General features: G+C 47.0%; 1 protein-coding gene across 1 annotated transcript; it reads left to right on the top strand.

The window, feature by feature from the left end:
* Positions 1 to 20693: 20693 nt before the first annotated feature.
* LOC125943927 (uncharacterized) lies at positions 20694 to 23254 on the top strand. Its single transcript, XM_049663502.1, has 4 exons — positions 20694 to 20798; positions 21251 to 21313; positions 21398 to 21457; positions 22143 to 23254. The coding sequence occupies exons 1-4, from the start codon at positions 20771 to 20773 to the stop codon at positions 23252 to 23254; spliced, it is 1263 nt and encodes a 420-aa protein (XP_049519459.1). The 5' UTR covers positions 20694 to 20770.
* Positions 23255 to 23499: the final 245 nt, after the last annotated feature.

Here is a 23499-nt window from a genome sequence, read left to right as displayed (position 1 = left end):
CCCAACCTTGTATAGTAACTCTTGCCGGCGGTGCGGGTCCTGGCCGACATTGTCTCACGTAACATGGGAGTGCGCCAAAAGACCTCATGCCATTTATTAACCTTTGGTACTCACCTTGCTAAGGGGGCCCTGGGAGGCCATCCTGACTTTTGCTAACCTCGAGGCCCAGAAGGGCCTCCTGGATCAATCTAGGCAGGTCACGGTGGCCACTGGAGTCTCGGAATAGGGACCCACCCAGAACCGCTCCCTTCCTTTTTTTTTTCATCAATAAATGTTTATTTCTCCTCCTCCTCGCATCAGCTCCGACACGATCATCTCCCAAGTTTCCCTTAGATCGCCGCATCATAGCATCGGTGTCAGGAATAATTTTCGTCAATGCGTCTTATACAACGGTGCAACATATATGCATGTAACCGTGCACACTAGCACGAAAAATATGAGTGTTCTTTTTTCTTCCCGAGCATGCCGTGTGGCAGAAGCAATACCAGCGATGTGCCTACAACATCTCAAACATTATTCAGAGGCCGATGACAATGACCCAGCGATGCTGCCAGCCGAAGTAGCTGAACTTTTTGACTGCATTGGAGAACGAGGCCTTCGATGGCTTCTAGTGAAGTGCAATAAATGTTGGTTTTCTATGCCTAAGAAGAGTGTTGATAGAAGCTTTTTGTCTCCTGGAATTTGCAGTTCGTAAAAACTTTGTTTATGGAGATTTAGTGCCCTGAGAAAGATAAGTATAGCACTCTTTGAGAAGTGCACAAGCGAGCATATTCACATTTCCTCATGCCGGCCAAGTTAAAATAAAGGCATCTTATACACTGGTACGTCTTATACACCAATCTTTTTCTTAGAAACTCTCAAAAAGTGGGGGTGCGACTGGTCAAGAAAATACGGTAAAAAACCTCTTACACTAGTACAGCTTCCACCCAGACCAATACTGCCAGGAAGACTAGCAGAATAATGTGTTAAACAAATGCAACTGTGTTATAAGTGTTATAATTTTCTGTGGATATTTATGTGCCAAAATTAAGCATTAGTCATTTCTTTCTCTCAGAAGGAAACTGTGGAGAAGCTTACAATACGCATCAGGGAGAACATCCAAGATGTCAACCACCAGAAGCTGGAGACAATACGACTCAAGTTCCTGAGGCGTTTATGGATTTCTGCAGGAGCAGTTGACTCAGGTGAGCATTCAGAACAGCTTGCATTCACTCCCAAAATGTGGGAGTCTTTTAACATGCAGTTACACGTAGAGTCCGACCTCACCATTACAAAATTTGCATACAACACGATACTTTCTCTATATTACTGTTCATTATAACATTCATTAAAGGCTGATATTGGCGAGAAATGTTCTACGTTACTTAGTTCACTTAGTTAAATTGAGGTTTCACTGCACAGCAATGGCTTGCAAATTGGCAAGTTACATTGTGTGCAAATTTCATTACATTGAAACACTATACATATCGGCCTAAATATTTCAGCTGATTGTTAGAAAGAAGCTCATTGACTCACCATCGACGTCATCACGAAATTCGTATCCCAAGCACGTGCCCTCCTCCTCTGTACATACCTTGTACTTGTTTGTGCAGTGAATTGCCAGTGTAGTTGCTTGCAACACTGTGCAAACGATGGAAGGCAAGGTTTTAGAGTGGCATTTGGGACTAATGTCACCTTACTAAGTACATTTCTCTAGTCCAGATAGCGGTTTGGGTAAGTTGGACGAAGTTCATGACATAAAAGCATGAAGCACTGAAGCGTGGGGGAAAAAAGGAATGTAAATAAACCTAAGGACTGAAGACACAGGTGCCGGCTGCCATCTGAATTTTATTGATGAAAAATCATATCTACAAGGTCGTCGAATAAAGATGTATTATAGTACAGCATCTCAAGGGCATGTGAAAATATCTGGCTATTTTTTTTATTACCCGACAAGATATTTTTATGTGTTGCTGCTGTTTTGTTGGACTTGAAAAATTTGCCACATGTCTGTGAGAGTGTCTAGCAACCCACTCGTCCTCTATGTCCTTATTTGAACATTCTTGGCCAATGAAATGCAACATGGCGCCTTGCTATCTGCCGTTTTTATGGATGCTAGTTGTCAAACTATGGCAGTTTCTCTGCACTAGAGCATATAAGTGCCTGCACAACGGCCCGATTAACGGCTGCCACAACGGAAGAAAGCCGACTGGCCGTCTGGCCAGCTCAAGCGTGTTTGCGCCGCCGGTGGCACAAACACCAGCTACAGTGGTTGGTAGAATAGACCAGCATCTTAATTTTATCTTTTGTCACAAGTGACAACCACTGTCAAATCTGTAGCACGAACAAGAGCTGCAACACGCGAAAAGTTCAACTCTGAGCCCACGTCCGGCGATCACTGCACTGCATGCGAGTTGGCTTAATCGCATCATGCGCTTCGTAATCTGGATGCCACAAATAGCACACTATCTTCTTTTTTTGTGCGGATTGATCTGATCAGAAATTAAGCATTTTCAAAACAACGCATTTTGTGATTGTTGGCGGTTGTTTTTGAAGCACTGTACGCTGCTATACGGTGCATATGGTGATATTTCGCTACTGCCATAGTCATTGTCCACCATATTCGATTCAACTTTGAATTGTTTCTTAGTAGACCAGGCATAAAGTTATTGTGAATGGTTTTATAAATATATATGAAAGTCATATCCGACACGAAAATACCTATGTATATCCTGTACGTGTTTTCATATATTCATTATATGCCTATATTGGCGACACACCTTTCAGATTTACTTTGTTATATAATTTGTTACATATGCATTCATTAAATTGAGGATCAAATACCGTGGTATCTCGTTAATTGAACTCGATGAATTTGAATGGGCGCCGAGGTCCCGTCAAAATTATTTGTATTTCAATCTGCCAGAACACCTCTTATGTAAAGGCGTTTATTGCACGCAAGCGTTAGGGCTGACCGTCCGATCAGTTCAGGGAACCGCGAGCGCGAGCGGCGTAGTCCGAGCGATGCGCTGGAGAGACTGACCCACTAGAGAGCGCTTGTAAGGATGCCCCACTGCATCGTCCCTCTTCTTCACTACAATTACCCCGGGGACGAAAAAGGGAGCCGTCCGGCGACCTAACAGTTCATCACTATTAGGGGATCATAATACGGCTTGAGGCGCTCGACGTTGACAATGTCGCGTCCGCGACGGCGCATGTCGGAAGATGGTTCAACGGGCTCAATCACATAGTTGACGGGCGATGCACGCTCGACGATGCAGTAGGGACCTTCATACTTAGGCATTAACTTGGAAGACAGACCAGGTGCCGCGGAAGGAACTGAGAGCCACACAAGCGCTCCAGGAAGAAAGGTGGGCGCAGAGGTGGTGTCACCGCGAGTGTTCTTCTGGCGCTCTTGGTCATTGGAGGTAAAAGCCCGGGCGAGGTCGCGGCACTCTTTGGCATGTCTCACTGTATCAGAAATGGGCGCACATTCAGATGCGTCGGGCCGGTATGGTAGCATTGTGTCAATGGTGTGCGATGGGTGCCGGCCATACAATAAGAAATATGGCGAAAAACCAGTAGTGCTCTGCGTAGCGGTATTGTACGCGTAGGTGACGAAGGGCAGAATGGCGTCCCAGTTTGTGTGGTCGGAGGAGACGTACATTGAGAGCATGTCGCCGAGCGTACGGTTGAACCGTTCCGTGAGTCCATTGGTTTGAGGATGGTACGCTGTCGTTGTGCGATGAACAACGTGGCACTCTTTGAGAATAGCTTCAACTACTTCGGAGAGGAAGACACGTCCGCAGTCACTGAGCAGCTCCTGGGGTGGCCCATGACGTAGGATGAATCGACGAAGCAGGAAGGAGGCAACGTCACGCGCTGTAGCTGCCGGAAGCACCGCAGTTTCAGCGTATCGCGTAAGGTGGTCAACCGCCACAATGGCCCAGCGGTTTCCAGCCGATGTCATGGGAAGGGGCCCGTACAAGTCTATACCGACGCGCCCAAAGGGCCGGGTGGGGCAAGGTAAAGGTTGCAGCCCAGCTGGAGAGAGGCGAGGTGAAGATTTCCGGCGCTGGCAATCGGGACAAGAGCGTACGAACTTTTGAACGTAGCTGTACATCCCTCGCCAGTAGTACCGCTGTTGAAGGCGCTGGTAAGTCTTGAAAACGCCAGAGTGGGCACACTGGGGATCGGCGTGGAAAGCTGCGCATATTTCGGAACGCAGGCTGCGAGGCACTACTAACAACCACTGGCGGCTGTCGGAGCTGTAATTGCACCGGTGAAGCAGGTCGTCGCGAATGGCGAAATGGTGAGCTTGACGGCGCAACGCGCGGGTTGATGACCTGGTCGATGGATCAGAGAGCCAGCCTATAAGCGACGCAATCCAGGGGTCCTTGCGCTGCTCGGAAGCGATGGTGCGAAGGTCGATGGAAGACACAGTCAACTGAGATATATTGTTGTCAGCCAAGGGAGAGCGCGAGAGGGCATCGGCGTCCGAGTGCTGTCGTCCGCTGCGGTAGAGTACGCGGATGTCGTAGTCTTGCAGGCGAAGCGCCCAACGTGCAAGATGACCGGACGGATCTTTCAATGACGCCAGCCAACATAGTGCGTGGTGGTCCGTGATGACATCAAATGGGCGGCCATACAAATATGGCCGGAACTTAGTAAGAGGCCAGATGATTGCGAGACATTCTTTTTCTGTCACGGTGTAATTGTTCTCGGCTTTCGTAAGCGTTCGGCTGGCATAAGCGACGACATACTCAGGGAACCCTTGCTTGCGTTGCGCGAGGACAGCGCCAAGGCCAACACCGCTGGCATCTGTGTGGACCTCTGTAGGGGCCGTCGGGTCGTAGTGGCATAAAATTGGGGGGGAAGTCAGCAAACGACGAAGACTCGTGAACGCCTCGTCGCACTCTGATGACCACGAGGTGAGGAGCCCGTTGCTCCCTAGGAGCTTCGTCAGGGGCGATATGATGGCGGCGAAATTCTGAATGAAGCGTCTGAAGTATGAGCATAGACCGATAAAACTGCGCAATTCTTTGATGGACGTTGGCTTGGGGAAGTCGGCAACGGCGCGAAGTTTGTCGGGGTCGGGGAGAATTCCGTCCTTGGATACGACATAGCCAAGTATCGTGAGCTGCCGTGCAGCAAATCGGCACTTCTTTATGTTTAATTGTAGGCCGGCGTTCGATAAACACGTCAAAACACGCCGAAGGCGTTCAAGGTGCGTGGGGAAGTCGGGCGCGAAAACTACAATGTCGTCAAGATAGCACAAACATGTGTGCCACTTTAAGCCTCGCAGAACTGTGTCCATCATGCGCTCGAATGTCGCGGGCACATTACAGAGTCCAAAAGGCATGACGTTAAACTCGTACAAGCCGTCGGGCGTGATAAAGGTTGTTTTCGGTCGATCGACTTCTTCCATAGGCACTTGCCAATACCCAGAGCGCAAATCCAGAGATGAAAAGAACTCGGCTCCTTGCAGGCAGTCAATTGCGTCGTCTATGCGTGGCAGGGGATAGACGTCCTTGCGAGTGATCTTGTTCAGTCGGCGATAATCGACGCAAAACCTTACGGAGCCGTCCTTCTTTGTAACAAGTACGACAGGAGTAGCCCATGGACTTTTTGAAGGTCGAATTACGTCGCGCCAAAGCATGTCGTTGACTTGCTCGGTAATCACACGACGTTCGCTGGCAGAAACCCGATACGGGCGTTGTCGCAATGGTGGGTGAGAGCCAGTGTCGATGTGGTGCGTTACAGTTGAAGTCCGACCCAAGGAAGCTTGCGCCACGTCGAAAGATGAACGAAATTCTTCCAAGAGGGACAGCAGCTGGGAACGCTGGGCCGCTGTAAGGGTTCCAGCGATGGAAGAACCAAATACATCTCTGGGCAATGCGTCAGATGTAGAAACAGCACTGAGCGTACGGTAGGTGGCGCAGTTCGGGTAGTCGGGCACGTCGATAACTTGTACGTCGTCGATGGCTTCCACAGTACCGACACATTCTCCTTGGAGCAGCATGACAGGGTATGGGCACAGGTTACAAACGAAAATTGTGCTAGTGCCCTCGATGATGTCCACGGTCGCAAACGGTAGCAACAGGCCCTTCCGTGCGAGGAAACGGCCAGACGGCGAAAGTAATGCAATGGCGTCCGAGAGGCCACTGCAGCGCATGGACACGATCATTGAGGCGTTGGGAGCAACCTGAGTGTCGGCTTCAACGATCAGTTTCCTGGAAAGCGGCGGAGCGTCAGTGGGCGTCAAATCTAGCAGCGGTGATAGTTCTATTTCGGCCCATGCGCAATCGATAACGGCATTGTGGCGCGAGAGAAAATCCCAGCCGAGGATGACATCGTGAGAGCAGGAGGAAAGGATGAAGAATTCTATGGCGTAGACAACGTCCTGAATTTCTACACGAGCAGTGCAAGACGCCAAGGGTCGAATATGCTGAGCACTGGCTGTGCGAAGGGATAGTCCGGACAGGGGCGTCGTGACTTTACGAAGTAAGCGGCAAAGTGTAGCGTCCATAACACATACGGCTGCTCCTGTGTCCACGAGTGCAGACGGGCGGACACCGTCGACAAACACATCTATCACATTTATTGGGCTGCAATGAGGACTTGTGCACTTCGACGTTGACCCAGCCCTTGCCTCTTGGACTGCGACTGTTAGTTTTCCTCATCCCGAGTGACGGGATAAAGCCGCATCGGCGATAACGAGCGCCGGCGAGGAGATGGGGAACAGCCGGTGTTCGGTGGCGGGCGGTATGTCGGTGACACACCGGAAGGTGGGTCGTAAGATGGACGGGGCGAACGGTTTGGCATGGACGATGCGACGCTGGGCGGCTGCACACGATTACAGGAACGAGCCATGTGACCGGCGTAGCCGCAGGCAAAGCATATAGGCCGGTTGTCAGACGTACGCCACCGGCTCGCTGTGGCTGGTCCCACCCACGTCGGAGCACGCCCTGTATGCAGCGGCTGGTGATATGACTGCATAGCGGGCTGCACTGGTGGCCTAGCCACGACGTCGGCATAAGTGAGGGGCACAGGCGCAGAGAGTGGGTGGGGCCTCGCGACGACTTCAGCGTAGCTGAGTGGTGCTGGTGCCAGAGACTGTTGGGGTGGAGCCACGACCTCGGTGTAGCTCAGTGGCACAGGCGCAGGAACATGGTGGCGTTGGATGGGCAATACTTCGGCGATTTCTTGCTCGATGGCACGGCGGAGCGGAGGCACGATAGTCGAAGCGGGCTGTGGCACATTCGGCGGCTGAGCGAAGGGTACCAAGGAGAGTTGGCGCGCTACTTCTTCCCGAATGAATGCCTTCATTTCCGCAAGCAGTGCGGTCTGGTCGAAGGTGGTAGCCAGACCAGCGATGTGTTCGTCGCGTGAGGAAGACCGACGAGTCAATGAGCGCTGCCTACGTAGCTCCTCGTAACTTTGGCATAAAGTAACAATCTCTGTGACGGATTGGGGGTTCTTGGCGAGCAGCACGTTGAAAGCGGCGTCCTCGATTCCCTTCATAACGTTTCTGATTTTGTCTGATTCCGACATTGTCGCGTCCACGCGCTTACACAAGTCCAGGATATCTTCAATATAGCTAGTGAAGGACTCTCCTGGCTGTTGGGCATGTTCTCGCAAGCGGGATTCTGCTCGTACCTTGCGCGCAGCAGGACGACCAAACACAGCTATTAACGAGGACCTGAACGCGGACCATGTAGGAATTTCCGTCTCGTGGTTGTTGTACGAGAGGCTGGCCACGCCGGCGAGGTAAAAGAGCACGTTGCTTAGTTTCGCGGCATCATCCCATTTATTGACGACGCTTACTCGCTCGTACGTGGACAGCCCGTCCTCCACGTCGTTGTCGTCTGTGCCGCTGAAAACAGGAGGATCCTTGTGGCGAGGTAGACCAGAGCACACGACAGAGGGTGTAGGAGGCGTTTGCTGGGTCGTCGGCTGAGATGCGTCCTCAGACATGGTTGAAGAGAGGGTACGGGATCGAAGCTCCAGGATGCGTTCGAGCGTAGCACTCTCCACCACTTGTAAAGGTGTTTATTGCACGCAAGCGTTAGGGCTGACCGTCCAATCAGTTCAGGGAACCGCGAGCGCGAGCGGCGTAGTCTGAGCGATGCGCTGGAGAGACTGACCCACTAGACAGCGCTTGTAAGGATGCCCCACTGCATCGTCCCTCTTCTTCACTACACTTAATTCAAAGTCGTAAGCGTTTGCAATGCTCAATTCGAACAAGAACTCTGCAGTTCACTGGCAAAATGTATTATTTCCATCTTGTGCTCTTTACTAAAGTTTTGACAGTTCTTGGCACAGCGCCAACTCGCATTGCGGCAATTCAAACCTGGCAGTGCGGCAGCACACTAGCTGCTCCCCCATTGCAAGTACTGTATTTTGACCCGTACAACACGCATCAAAATTTTTTTTAAGAAGAAGTCAGGATGTGGGTTCCGTATAAACTATTTTATCGCCGTGAGTTTCCGTATAAATTCCGTGGGCAATAAAATCGTTGCCGCGCGCGGTATCCTCTGTGTGCGAGTGAAACTATGCGAGGGTTAGTCGGTGATAGCGGCTTAATCTCGCGCACCCAAGCGAACGAAGCAGGAAGAAAGCGCGCCGTCTTCCAATCGCACGCAACGCTCCGATGGGAGGGGAGAGAACTAAAGGGGGATGCATTTCCATGGAGGAAGGAAAAAAACTAGGAGCGAGCATCACGTGATTTCGCTAGTCTCGGCAAGCCATCTTCCTCTGAAGCCGCCCCTCCCTCTCTCAGGGGCCTTGTGCGCAGTGCCTTTTGGGTAGGAATAGGCCCACAAGGTTGCCGGAGCATTCGTGAGTGCTTGGTACGTGGTAACCTTTAGTCACGGGTGGTTTTCTGCTACTGCACACGTCGTTCTTCGCTTCAAATGCGATGCCTTGAAACGTGGCACGAAACTGTGGCGCCTGACTCCTGAAGACAGAACATTTTCAAGGCGTCACTTGCGCTTACCACTGCGGTTAGTGGAGTTGCCAGCACTCTCGCTTCGAAACCCGTACAGAATGGCCAAGTGTGGTCTATTTTTCCCACGTACTCCTTAAGTTTCGTCAAATCAGCTGTTCAGCACCTTAACCTGCGGTGCGTATTATCTTGCTAATTTTTGTACCACTGTCTTGCACCTAGGAAGAGACAAGATGTTTTGAGAGACTTTGCTGTTGCATTTTCGCTTAGTAAAAGGCTCTGGTGTGCGTCTTTTGCTTTGAGAGAAATAAATAGCATTAGCCGGCATTCTAAATGCCGAAGTTGTCGCTGTTTATTCAGATTTACTTGCACTATTTTGTAAGATATGCGTGGTGCGGCGACGCTGTGGAGATGCACCTTGGGGGTCCATTATTTTCGTTATATAATAAAGCAAATGGACAGAATTTGTGCATTACGTAGAACTTATTCAGCTGTTTTCAAATGCGAGTATAGCTCCACAGCAGATTAACTATGGGCCGGCCCGGCCCTAAATATGTTCGGAGTCTCCGGCTCGCCAGTCCATCCTTGGGCACAAGACAGGACGGATTTTTTTTTCGTGGGAAAATAGTCGCTTCGGACCCTGTAAATTCGCTTAATCGCTTCCACATAATCGCTTGCATCCTGTTTTCAAGGCAGCAAGCGAAATCGCTTCGTGGAAGTACATCTCAATATGTCATTTTTATTGTGTCTACTTCAATTTATATACCAGTGCGATCAAGACAAAGAGCTCAAATATCAAGTGCTTTTTATATAAGGTGGGTGGTTGTAGCCAAAATAAAAGATTACGATATTGTTTGATAAAACATCAAGCATAATTACACATAGCAGGCTTGCCAGAGAAAATTTGTTTATTTCTTCCAGACAGAAAGGCAGCACCAAATGCTTTAGTTGAAATCACAAAGATAATGTGAATAGCTTACTAGGTCACAGTTGCTAGGTCGTTAATACGTCGCAGTAGTCTAATACCAATATGCCAATAACAGGAACAGTAACCAAATAGACTATTACGGTATTGACATCCCCAAGTATATGAGGGAGCTTTGGGGAAACTATTAACTGGAACAACAATGTACTGTATTTATTCAATTATAAGGTGAGGATGCGAATGAGGGACCCAATAAAAATAACTTGATATGCAAATTAATATAAGGAGATATAGAGTAGCCAACGGATTATTCAAACTCAGCGGGGATGGCTGGAAATAGTGAATACAGTCCAACCCACTTATAACGATCCCAGATATAATGATCCATCAGTTATAACGACCACATTTCAGTGCACTTACGATTTTCTTACCCTCCCTGTGGAAGCTGCTTCTATATATAATGTGGTGGTGGTATGGAGCAGAGGTAGAACACCCGGTTTCTAATCTGAAGGTCATAAGTTCGAATCCTCCTCCAGCCCACTACATCTTCAGGCAGGGAGTGGCGCCTGACACCGGCAAAACGAAAATCGCCGAGAGCTAGTGGGGCTATGCTAGTCAAGGTGCAACCAAATTAGGAAGGCCCACTAAGCTTCGACAAAGTCACTCCCTCACCAGAAAAATAATTGGCCTCCCTGGTGCAGTCTTCAGCCACTACCTTCCTCATGACTCCTGCAATTAACCCATGGCCCTCAGTCCACGGCGGCTACAGAGCACCTGACCAAGGCAGCGTTCAGACCTGCGACGCGGCAGAGGGTGCTAAGAATCTCTGGGTCCGGACAGGCCACCACTGGCAACTGAACCTGGCAACGTTCAACACGTGCACCCTATGGCTAGCTTGTGAGGCTAGCTTAGTGAGGCTAGCTTAGCCTCACTAAGTGAGGCTAGCTTAGTAAGCTATTTGAAGAATTGTCAGGCATTGCCTGGGATATGATTGGCCTTAGTGAGGTTAGAACTGGTGAGGGTTATACAGTACTAACGGCCACGCCCTCTGCTACAGAGGTCTTCCAGATAAGAGACAATTCGAAGTATTTCTACTCCATAAGGACATACCGGGCAATATTGATGAATTCTACAGCATTAATGAGAGGGTAGCAGTCATAAAAAGCTGAATAGGAGATGTAGAATGAAGGAAGTACAAGCCTACGCCCCAACCTCCAGTCACGATGATAGAGAAATAGAACAGTTTTATGAAGATGTTGAATTAGCAATGAGAAAGGTGCAAACTCAGTATACTGTAGTCATGGGCGACTTCAATGCAAAAGTGGGGAAAAAGCAGGTTGGTGAGCAAGCAATTGGCAACTACGGTATCAATTCTAGGAATGAAAGAGGAGAGATGTTAGTAGAATTCGCGGAGAGGAATAGGCTCCGAATAATGAACACATTCTTCAGGAAGCGCAGCAACAGGAAGTGGACCTGGAAAAGCCCTAATGGAGAAACAAGGAATGAAATAGGTTTCATACTGTCTGTCGATCGCAGCATAGTGTAGGATGTAGAAGTGTTAGGTAGGGTAAAGTACAGTGACCATGGATTAGTAAGGCCTAGGATTTCTCTCAATTTGAAGAAAGAAATAATAAAATTAGTCAAGAAGAAACAGGCCAACCTAGACGCAGTAAGTGTAAAAGCAGACCAATTCAGGCTGGTGCTCGTAAACAAATATGCAGCTTTAGAACAGGAAGATGAACACAGCATAGAGGTCCAGCAGCGTTACGTCGATCGTTCGGAGGGCCCCCTCATTACACATTGACACAATGAGGAGCAGTTGAAAAGAGGACTGTTCATAGGTTTTCTTGAGGCTCAAACAACAATGCAGGTGCAAACTAAAGTTGTGAGCAGGCAAGTAATCTCTTCCATTGACTCACAACCACTGGTTGTCACTTCCTACCACATATCAAACTACTTCACCATGGTGGCTCAGAAGTTTGACACAGCACGGAATCTTCTAGCACCCTCGGTGAACAACACTCTCAACTAGGCCTGTGCGCTGTTTCGTGAACACTCTTTCAAGCAGGAGGAGAGCAGCTGGCCTGGAGGGACCAGCACCGTGTTGGGTTGGTCGTCACAAAAGGTATATACAAAAATTATGCATAGCAAAGCTAATAAAGCAGAAAGTGAGGCTAGATGGAGCTGCATTAGTGAATACCTTCAGTGCCTTTAAGGAAGAAGAGGAAGGGGACAAGAGAAAGATTTTAGCAAGTTTCTAACTAGTCCAACTGAGACAATCAGCCTTGCACTTGTGCGCGCATCTGGGCTGCACATCGTAGTGGGGGGGTGTGAACTGCACTGAATGGATTAAGAGAAAGAAATGGAGCTGGGCACACCATGTAATGCGTAGGATGGATATCTGGTGAACCATTAGAGTTACAGAAGGGTACCAAGAGAAGGGAAGCGCAGTCGAGGATGGCAGAAAACTAGGTGGGGTGATGAAGTTAGAAAATTTGCAGGCGCATGTTGGTATCAGGTAGCGCAAGACAAGGGTAATTGGAGATCACAGCACCTCCGTCCTGCAGTGAACATAAATATCGGGTCATGATTATAAAATAATGCGAAAAACTGCGCTCTAACGCAGATTCATTCCCACAAGCACAATGGTGGTGAGTCTACAAGGTTGGAAATAGGCACACACAGAGGCGTATCAACTATTTCTCGAGTGGGGGGGCAAACCGCAGATCTGACGCTCTCACTCTCTGTATATATATATAACTATTTGAATAAGTGACAAAGCGTGGAAATGCATCTGTTAAGTATTTTTATTTGTCACAATAGACCTATTTCTCAATAACACATGGTTAACCATTGAGGCCTGCAAAATTATTTGAATTTGCATTTATTTCTTGTTGCTGTAAAATCTATATGTGAAAAAGGGACAAATGGCATTGAGTGCCCAGAGGTCCCTGATCCAACCCAGTAGCAGCAGTGCAGCTCACAAAAAAATTCACATTTGTTAGAGTCAATTTTACTAATTAAACAAAGTATTTTACTCGGTGTTTAACTGTACAGCATAAATGTATCGCTAGTTAAGGTAATAGTACTGTCTAGGTTATACAGAACGAAGTACAATCAACGTAAATTACTCTCAATACTAAAAAGTAAAAGACGGCAGAGCTGTGCGAACTTTGTGAATTACAACCCGATTTTTAGTGAAGCTGTTTTTTTTCCAACAGTTGCACTAAATGTTTCAGTTTCGTGTAATTACATCGCATACTTTAAAAGTTACCCGTATATTAGTGTTCCGTTTTAAACCTTGTCCCCGTGTAATGCTTTGAAGCACTTCTTGCTGGAATTTTAACAAAGCAGAAATTCATCAGTACACAATTTACTTCGTCAGAAAATTTCATTATCCCCAGATATAAACAAGATGCCTTGTTTAGCTCACCGAGGACAACGGAGAAGCAACCTATACGCATCCTTTATGGTGCACGGGAACAAATGGCACAAGGTTTTAGTAGTTATCTGCAACACTTGCATATAAAGCAGGAAAGTGAGATTTTCGCAACGCATTGCGCTTAAAATTCTCCCTATTTTCATGGAATTTCAAGTCCATATCTTATGCAATTGTTTTAGGGGTCGGGGAAAGCGGTGGTATGGCACCCTGGAACACTTCCATATGTAACTTTCTACAAAGGTTTGCAATGAACCTACACAGAAAAAACATTTATTGTTCGTCACTCTGGATATTGTTTCGTACTTCGAATGAACATTAACACCATGCCCCGCATAGTTCACTGAGGATACCGGGATCAACAACTAAATGCCGTGTATAAAGCATAAAAACTGGGGGACAGCGAGTATTCAGTAGCGGTTTTTTGAGTACGTAAGCAACCACCGCAGTTCAAATTTTAGGAACACGTCACAATAAGGTGGTCTTCATTTCTTCAAAATATTAAACATCTGCTGTTCTTGCTCCTGCCGGCAAACAAGTTGTGTGGTAGCCCTTATTCAGAAACGGCCTGAAAATGAAATCGATTAAAGCAGAAGTGACACAGGCCTTTAGAAAAAATTCAGTTAAGTGTTCTATTGGCACTGAAATCGCTCTGCACGTTCGACTGAGGTCAATTTCACAAACATATCACCTCGCAGACCCTCATGTAATGTCCCGTTCTGGGACCTTTGAGGTATCATGAATAAATGAATGTGCATATAAAACCCTAATCCGTTCTAAACTTATGCTAGTGCTATCTATGACAACCAACCAGGTTAATATGATTAATTCCCTTGAATCGGTTCAGAGCCGTGCTGCCAGTATCATTCTTTCTGACTACACCTATAATACAAGTGTCTCAGCCTTAAAATCTCGGTTGCGTCTTCCCCCGCTCACCTCCCGCCGCAAAATTGCTCGTATTTTTTTTAGGTTCTTTCATTCGCTGCCGACGGGTAACCTAATCATCATTCCAGCGCATCGTTTCTCCCGCCCATACGCATCCCAATGCTGTTTATCTACCACGCGCCCATTCCACTATGTATCAGCGTTCTGTTTTTCTGCACACAGCCCGAGAATGGAATACCTTTCTTCTGACATCGCCCTCATCACCAACATTTCCCGTTTCAAAACTGATATTGCAGACCATCTTTCAAGTCACGCCACCTAACCTGTCCCACCATTTTTCTACGTGCCCACCCCTCATGTAATGTCCCGTTCTAGGACCTTTGAGGTATCAAGAATAAATGAATAAATAAATATACGATAAGTCATGATTACACAAAAAAATTCGGCAGTTACACCTGTAAGTGGTTTGATTATATTTTTGATGGTGATAAGATATATATTTATACTGCAACGCTACGTAGACTATCTCTGCACGGAGATTCAGTAGTTCCAGCATTTGATAATCCAACCATTTCATGCAGTAAGGCACACCCATTGTTGGGAGCAGCTGATTAAAATACTTCATCCAGACCTCTCCCCTCGCCCGAAGGTTAAATATATCAAGCCAATCGTTTTGTTTTTTCTCGTATGGTTAGGTGGTAATTTGTAACTGCAGTAACTGTCCAGCGCCAGGACTTCTGCGCAATGCAAGCGTTTATATATAGCGAATCTCGCGCGTCGCCCGCTACAGAGCGTCACGAGGAGGCACAATACTCGCTGCCCAAACCAGGGATACGTCGTAAAGAAAAGCATTATTAACGTGCTGACTCTATTAAGAAGTAAAATTTAGCTTCAGCAGTAGTTTTGTTGGACTTTCCAGTGTGTAGCCGAAAGTGCCCGTTTTCGAAAGTGGGGGGGGGGGGCAAATGGCATACTTTGCCCCCCCACTTTTGACAGCGGGGGGGGGGGGGGCAAGTGCCCCCCCTGCCCCCCCGGTAGATACGCCTATGGGCACACAAACCTTGTTCTTGCGGCTGTCTATCTCCAAAAAAGGAATAGTTTCACTTGCGGTAGATCGTGTTTCCTGGTGGATGCTTGAGCGTGCATTTGGCCTGAGCAAGAAAGACGGAATACATTCAGGGTGAGATTAGGCTGCCATCAATAAAGCAGAAAGTACCATTACACAGGTGAAATTTTTTTCTGCTATCTTGACAAGGTGGGGCTCGACTCTTACATAGGGGCAGGCCATTGTGGTCGAATTTTTCCAGCTCACATAATCCCCACGATCCCTTTGCACCAAAAGCCAGTGCTGCTGTTTCAATTATGCAATTATTAGTTCGCGCACACGGATCACATACTTGGTGCCTGTCTAGTCATCCACCACTATAATTGTTGCCTCTACTCAGGCTTGGTCCGGCAACGCATTCATGGGTACAGTTATCCTCCCGTGCCATCTACGGCGTAAGAAAGTGTCTGTGACAGTATTAGGGAAAGGCGACAATGACAGTCTACTTGACAGCTAAGAAGACAGCTTTGAGTCCAAAGTAAAAGAACGCATTATGCAATTGATGCGACTGTGATTGATGCCACCTTGCATTGACCCCCCCAAAAAGCTGTGAAAAGCACATATATAAACACCATTTTGTAACACTTTTCATGGGCAAACATGATTGACACAACGTAGCTTACATGAAGCAGATAAGAGCGGGAGTACATTTTATTATGTGCAGATGACCTTCCCGTCGAGTTTCAGAGCATTCTGCTCGGCCACCATATTGTTTGGACAGCAATATGGCCCGCATCGGTTCTCGCTTCAATGCCGCCATTGTTGCTAGCTAGATTAGAATTGGAAAGTGACTTAAGATGCCTACTGTCCCATAAGCTGTCTATTTAGAAGGCAATTACTATTGAAGCATAGCCAGAATGTGAAAAGGGGGAAACTCCCAATTTTTACAGCGATGCTGTTAGCCTCCGAATAGTTGGCATTTTTCGTGTCTGTCCATTACCAGAAATCATCAGCAATGGCTCATACCCCCCTAAGCATGCAAAAAATGCAATGGCTCATCCCAGACGCTACAAGCGCTCAGCAAAGTGAAGCGAACAGTATGTACATTCATTGAAATCACCGATACAACCCACAGAATAACATACGTTTCAATAGAGAACAACCTCAAAAAAAGCATCCGAGCCATAAATTAAGCATTGCATACCACCTCAGCAGTTGTAGTGGTGGTTTTGCAACAGCTTTGCTGGACATCCAGTCTTGCAGGGCCGAATGGCGAGATTTTTAAAACTGTATCACGTACTCTACTCTTAACAATGCGGCCCACTAAGACAGATGTCCCTGCACACCCAGTGGTAGCTCATCTCGACACTCTACATACTGCGCACGCTATGAGACACACATAAGATTCCCACAATGAAATATTAAAAGACAACAGCAAACTTACAACATGAGTGCCTGCAGCGACTGTGGTGCCCACGTCCACCAGGTGGCGTGTGAGCCCAAGGCACAGCTCAATACCAAAGACCAAAGAACGATGACTGAAAGAAAAAATGGAAAAAAGAAAACAAGATCAGTATGTTTATTAACATATTACAGTATAATTTCGTTTGCTGTAATACTGTACCAATCGCCACGTGAAAGATTTATTTATTATGGCACTACAACATGCAGCTGCTGTTCCACAAGTGAGCAAGCAAGAATAGACTATTTGTAGAGTACCGTATTATTGTAAAGTGCTGAGTACCACCGGGCAGGAAAAAAGCGAACTGCCTATAAAACAAAGATAAAGTCCCTCATGCCTAATAGGGCAATGCGTCCGTGAGAAGAGCGGAAGGTCTCGAAAGTGGCATTTGAAACCATCGATAGCGGGCTAATGATGCCCAGTGGGCACGGTAGGAAGAGTCAAAGCCACGGTTATGTTTGAGTAAAGAAAGCACAAATTGGCACATTTAGTTGCCGCTAGCATCTGAAAATCTTCTTGGAGTCATGTTATGGTGCCCCAACAACCATCTGAAAATTTTCTTGGGGTCACGCTATGGTGCCCCACCAAGCACCCACAGCAGATCGCATGCCACGTACTGACATGTTCCTTTTCATTAGGCTGTATACATTCGTGACTTAGACATGAAACAGCAATACTAAACCAGTTTAGGCAGGAAAAGTGTTTTAAAAGTCTTTTTTGATTCATATGACTGGAAAAAGTTGGCTAGCATTAGAAAAAGTTAATGTTCTCTTTCCTGAATTTCATGCCCGTTAGGTCACTGTGACATGACAGGCTTCAATGTATCTGCTTTCTTTGGGACCATTTCAGGGCAGCAAAATGTTCTCAAAACTTGCAAGGTTCAGTTTTTTAATTCTTAAGAATGCAGTGCGGTCCTGTGTTGCCAATGAACTAGACCTGAACAGACCCTGTCATAATCCATGATTTTGATCATAATCCCTGACTCACATGGCAGCAAAGGCGGCAGCAGGCTTCACGTGTGATAACAGACTCTGCGCATCTTTTTTGCTGGCATTGCTGATACCTTATCCTGCAATCCGGCTCTGTTGGCTTCGCTACCGTTTCAGACTTCATCCCCGTGGATGGGAAAGCTGCGTTTCCTACATTAGCATCACCTTTCAAGCTAAGGATATTTTACTGCGACACTGCCCCTTCTGCCCCACTGGCTCGTTTTCTGTGCGGACCCTACAAAAGCACCGAACGCATTGTCTGCTCTTTTCACGCGGCAATAGGGGCGGCAGAAGGCTTTACGTGTGCTCACGAATTCTGCGCATCTTTTACGCAGGTTGGGAATCAGTTCATTTCTTGATTTTCACTGCTCTTGCCACTGCTGTCATTGCTGCCATTTGTATCATTTTGTGTTTTTGGCATAGCTATTTTTTTTAAGGATGTCGAAGGAGATCAGATTACTTTTTGATGAGCTGAAGCGTGAACTTGGGGCGGAGTTCAGGTACTTCAAAGACACAATCGAGCGAGACTTTTGCAAGGAACTAAGGGATATTAAAGCTTTTTGGGCTACAGCAAACAAGGAGTATGAATCAGGAATGAAAACCAAGCTCTGAGAGCCTCAAATGATCAATTAAAGGCAGTGCTCTGATCTATCCCCTATAAAAGCTGCAAAAAGCACATATAAACGCTATTTTGTAATATTTTTAATGTGCAAACATATGATGGACACAACGTAGCTTACATGAAGCAGACAAGAGCGGGAGTACATTTTATTATGTGCAGATGACCTTCCCGTCGAGTTTCAGAGCATTCTGCTCGGCCACCATATTGTTTGGACAGCAATGTGGCCCGCATCGGTTCTCGCTTCAATGCCGTTATTGTTGCTAGCTTGATTAGAATTGGAAAGTGACTTAAGATGGCCACTGTCCCCTAAGCTGTCTATTTGTGTCACCTAAGCATTGCCAACGTGAAAAGGGGGAAATGCAACGGCTCATCACAGAGGCTACAAGCGCTCAGAAAAGTGAAGCGAACAGTGCGTACATTGATTGAAATCACCCATACAACCCACAGAACATACGTTTCAATAAAGAACAACCTCAAAAAAAGCATCAGAGCCATAAATTAAGCATTGCATACCACCTCAGCAGCTGTAGTGGTGGTTTTGCAACAGCTTCGCTGGATGTCCAGTTTTGCAGGGCCGTAATGACAAGTTTTTAAAACTATCACATCTCAAGATTGCGCTTCGCCTATAAAAGCGGCTGTGATACATCCACTAAGCTCACTAACGAGCTTTTCGGTATGTCTTTAGAAGTAGCGACAAATGGAGGCACATATATGTGCTTCAGCATGAAATTGTGGTGGACATACAACTTATCCTCGAGCAATTTTACCAGGCCTATTTGCTGTCTATTAACGGTAACAAAAGATCACCGAAAAAGTTGGCAGGCGATTCAACCTTTTCCGAGCAAGTTGGGGGTGAGAGTAGGGTGTGTGAACCGTATTCTCCTTATACAGAGTTAACTGCATGAATTTTTTTAATGCAGCGCGCAGGCTCTGTAACGATGCCGCGACCGGGCCAATGTAAAGACAGGCCAATGGCGTCGGAAGCGCCACCTCGCGAGCGGCAGCTGGAGGGGGCCACGTGTTGCCGCTGCATCCAGGCGGAGTTTTAAACTGACAAAGTAATCTTGTAACGGTGCTGATGGCATCATCATCATACAACCGTAACGCTCCATGTGTTGGATCTAGACAGACAGATTTCAACTATGCAGCGTAGATCCAGCATGCTTGAATAGTATCGGGTGTGCCGAGGCACATTTCTTGGCAGTTTTATGTTTAGCTGCAAAAAGTGTGCGGGTGGATTTTGAATGCATGGCGTGCGGTTTCGTTCAAGACTTTCGAAACGACTATAGTCGGGTACAACTTTAGAATACAGGAGGAGGCCCCGCCCAGTTGACCGAAGCGCAGCAGCCAATCCGCCTTTTGCATGACCCTACAGCGCATGCGCAGAACCCTAGCGGCCAGAGTAACAAACAATTCGTACGGCTTCGTCGACGACCCGGCCGTGTACCCCGCAGTCGTGTTGGAGGCGCGAGCAATAACAAAATCGCAGTTGATAAAAAAAAACAACAACAAGAAGGTCCTGTCAGTGCGATGCCGTCAACATGTGCTGCTTATGGGTGTACTTCTCGAGGTGTGCCCGGCAGCAACATCCATTTCTTCCGCTTCCCATCGGTGAAACGTGATCGCCAGCGCCGTGAAGCATGGATCAGGGCTGTGAGGCGCCAAAATGAAGACGGCAGCCCCTGGGAGCCTTCAGGTTCGGCAAGGCTGTGTGAAAAACACTTCGTGAAAGGTGCGTATGCAAACGAACTACGAGCATTTTGCTTGCGACGTCGCTTATGCATTCGAGTAACTGATGCGGCGTCTGCTGCAAGTTATTTTCAGTGCGCGGCGGTGCGGCACTGCCAGTCTTGGCGCGCAGCTGTTGCTTTCGTGTATTAACAGTGATGAAGCTCGCACTACGGCTCTGAGCAGCACGACACAGCTGTGTACCTCTTCTGCTTCAAAGGGACAGTATACGACGGCAAAAAGAGCGAGCTATGGCTCACCAAGTGGCAACGCACGCGCGCTCCGACGAGCGCGCGCCCCAGCCGGGTCCGCGCGTCGTTCGGCATAACGCACTGTTGTTGATTACTTTGCCCATCAAATATATACCTGTAAATAATCCTTGTAAGTGTGCTTAACCTCGTTCATTCGCCGCTAGAATATACTGAATGCCAAAGAGTGCAAGGCCGGCGCGTGACTGACTTAACGGTTCATTTCTGCCGTTCAGCGAAGAAAAAAAAATCTCCCTTTATGTGGCAACGTGATTGCCGCGCATTGATTCGTAACTCTTGCGATGTTCGCATATTTCTGGTGAATGTGTACTGTGCACCCTTTGGCTAGTCGCAGTGATGCTACATTCACTGGGGTTATGTTTTGCAGGATCGCCATCCAACTCGCCCAGGCACCCTAATTACGTGCCTTCTCTGTTTGTTTACACCGATGAGTTCAAGAAAAAGGACGCTTTTCATCGCTATGTACGCACGGCAGCGCGTATGAAACAACACAGTGAGCACCGACGAGGTATGTCTTGCGGAGGCGAACGGAGCACGTTATCGTGGCATGCGCTTGCTTGCATGATAAGGAAATGCCAACTATTTGACTGCGGACACACGAGTGACGCGTCTTCCTACCTAGCATTGGTACGGTATCCTTCTGTTACAGTATTATATGCATTCGTGCAGGCTTTTTCCGGAATGAATTTATCGACGCTTTGTAAGGTGTGGTAATGTGTAGCTCTTTGGCCACTAGTCCACACTCTGTCAATGTAGAAAGGTCTTGCGTCCTTGACAAGCCTTCATTTCTTATTGCTCTTAATTCCATTCACAATAATGACCTGCCTATTAGTCTTTCCGTAAGGTTATCTACGCAGAAATATAGGCATCTCAAACAAGACTATGAGTGCGATTCACTTGAGCTAGTAGTGCCCATTTTTAATTTATGCACTTGAATGATTTGTCTTTTTATAACTTTAGCTGTTTCAGAGAAGCAGGCAGACCTAAAACAGGACTCAATGGCAAATGAGACGTCTTCAAAGTGTGAGTAATCTTTCTGCAAAACTAGGCTACATTACTTTTATACAAGAATACTAATGCAACACAAATGTGACATTATTTCCTCAGGTGATGAAGACTCTGTGGAGATGGAACAGACGGACATGTCAGATTCCGAGAGCACAGCAGGCAAGCACTTGTCATACATAAACCATCTAAAACGTTGCATGATGCACAATAGTCAATGACAGGGCTCAGTGACACCTGTCTGTGAAGGAATCAAGCTTGTAATTTATTTGCAGTGCTTCTTAACTGGGGCACTCTCGCACACGGGTGGAGGGCAGCCAACAAGCAGGTTATTTAAAAATTGTTGAAACCGAGAACGGGTGAAGAAACAGCCGAACATCATAGTGCTATAATTTGTATTGCTAATTTGTACAGGCCAGTGAGGTCCGCTCTTCGACCTTATGCAAACTACCAGTTTATGCTGCACGCTACCTCTGTCGCCATGGCATTCAGACTGTTTGTGCGTGTGACTTATGAATGCAGCACATTCAATGTTGCTGACTATTGGATGTACTTGTTCGTGCCTAGTGCAGTCTAAGGAAACTTTTTGGAGGATAAAGGCACGAAGGGCAGGTGCTTTACGCTTTTTTCTGGGAAAAATCATCTCCTGCATGCTTGACTTGTCGCTGACTATTACTGTTCGTGATATTGAAAAGCATACATGACAGCCAACTTTGTTTATGTAGATGGAGACCCTAGAATGCCGACAAGGCGAACATATATAAACCTGCGATTCAAAATAGTAATTTCCAAAGCATGAATAACATTGCACTTATTCTAACCTGCCTTGCATTTGTTGCATGTACAGGTTTCACTACTTCATCACAGGAGTGTGAAGGTGTAGCTGCATTGCTGATGCGTCGCACTACTGCCACAGCTAAGGAGCAACTAGAGAATGTCAGCACAAGCAGTTTCAACGGCCTGCTAGGAGAACATACTGCAATGAAGAAGAGAATTCAAGAGCTCGAAGTCAGATGTAAAAGGCTGCAATCACAAAGCTTTTCTGTGGACACAATTCATAGTACCGCATTTAAATTTTACACTGGACTTACGAGCAAAGTGCAGTTTGATGCTTTGTATGGACACCTCGAAGCGAATGCCCAGAGAATGGCGTACTGGGTTCCCCAAAAGAATGAGCAGCAACAGCAAATTGAAAAAGACAGGCAGCTTTCAAAGCGAGAAGAACTGTTCATGGTTTTGTACAGGCTACGAACGGGAGTTTGTGCAAGGGAAGTAGCCAGGTTGTTTGGCATATCACAATCTAGCCTGAGCCGCATTTTCTGTAGCTGGATTAACTTTTTAGATAAGGAGCTGTATGCCTTAACACGGATGCCATCTTTAGCTGAAGTACAACGACACATGCCAGAGGCATTTTCAGATTTTCCTAACACGAGAGTGGTTCTGGACTGCACTGAGGTCAGAATTCAGAAGTCCTCAAAGTTAAAAGCACAAAGGCAAACTTTTTCAACCTACAAGCATTTTAATACCTTCAAGGCACTTGTAGGTGTCACACCTGATGGTTATGTATGCTTTGTTCCCGAGATATGGGGCGGTCACGTTAGTGACACCGAAATAGCGGAGAGAAGTGGCCTCTTAAAACGCTTGCAACCGGGTGATGGTGTAATGGTAGACAAAGGCTTTCGCTTGGACAGCATTTTCCCCCCAACCATTCAGATCTATATCCCACCCTTCAAGAAAGGAAACCAGCTTTCTGCAAGTGATGTAATTGCTACTCGAAAGATTGCTGGAGCTAGAATACATGTTGAAAGGGTTATAAGGCGCATCAAGCAATTCCATTTTTTAGATAGGCCAGTGCCTATCAACATGTTAGACATCGCCGGCAAGATATTTAGGACCTGTGCCCTACTGTCTAATTTGCAGCCACCGATTATTGCCGTGAATGAGCAGAGTTCTAGTTGAACGCCTTGCAATATGTGAAATAAATGAACAAACAGACAGGGCCCGAATGTGGTCGCCTTGTGTGTTGCCTTACTGGACTTACTGTCAGTAATTCCCACGCATTTTCTTGCCCCAGCTTAGTGCAGAACTGAATGCTGAATACTATACTTCATGGCATATAGTATGCTGTTTCTGTCAACAGGTGCGGCTGAGAGAGACTTGTAGTGACAAATACAGCAAGTCACATTATCCACATGTAAACATTG

The sequence above is a fragment of the Dermacentor silvarum genome, chromosome 1, assembly GCF_013339745.2.
Source record: "Dermacentor silvarum isolate Dsil-2018 chromosome 1, BIME_Dsil_1.4, whole genome shotgun sequence".
NCBI lineage: Eukaryota > Metazoa > Arthropoda > Arachnida > Ixodida > Ixodidae > Dermacentor > Dermacentor silvarum.
The sequence above is the reverse complement of the archived record's forward strand: the minus strand, read 5'-3'. Positions and strand labels throughout refer to the sequence as shown.

What these genes read in the sequence shown, in the direction of transcription:
- LOC125943927 (XM_049663502.1), top strand. Translation starts at nt 20,771, where the DNA reads ATGAAACAACACAGTGAGCACCGACGAG. An exon ending in AAATGAGACGTCTTCAAAGT is followed by an intron (nt 21,314 to 21,397) that starts GTGAGTAATCTT and finishes TTATTTCCTCAG; the next exon opens with GTGATGAAGACTCTGTGGAG. An exon ending in AGATTCCGAGAGCACAGCAG is followed by an intron (nt 21,458 to 22,142) that starts GCAAGCACTTGT and finishes TTGCATGTACAG; the next exon opens with GTTTCACTACTTCATCACAG.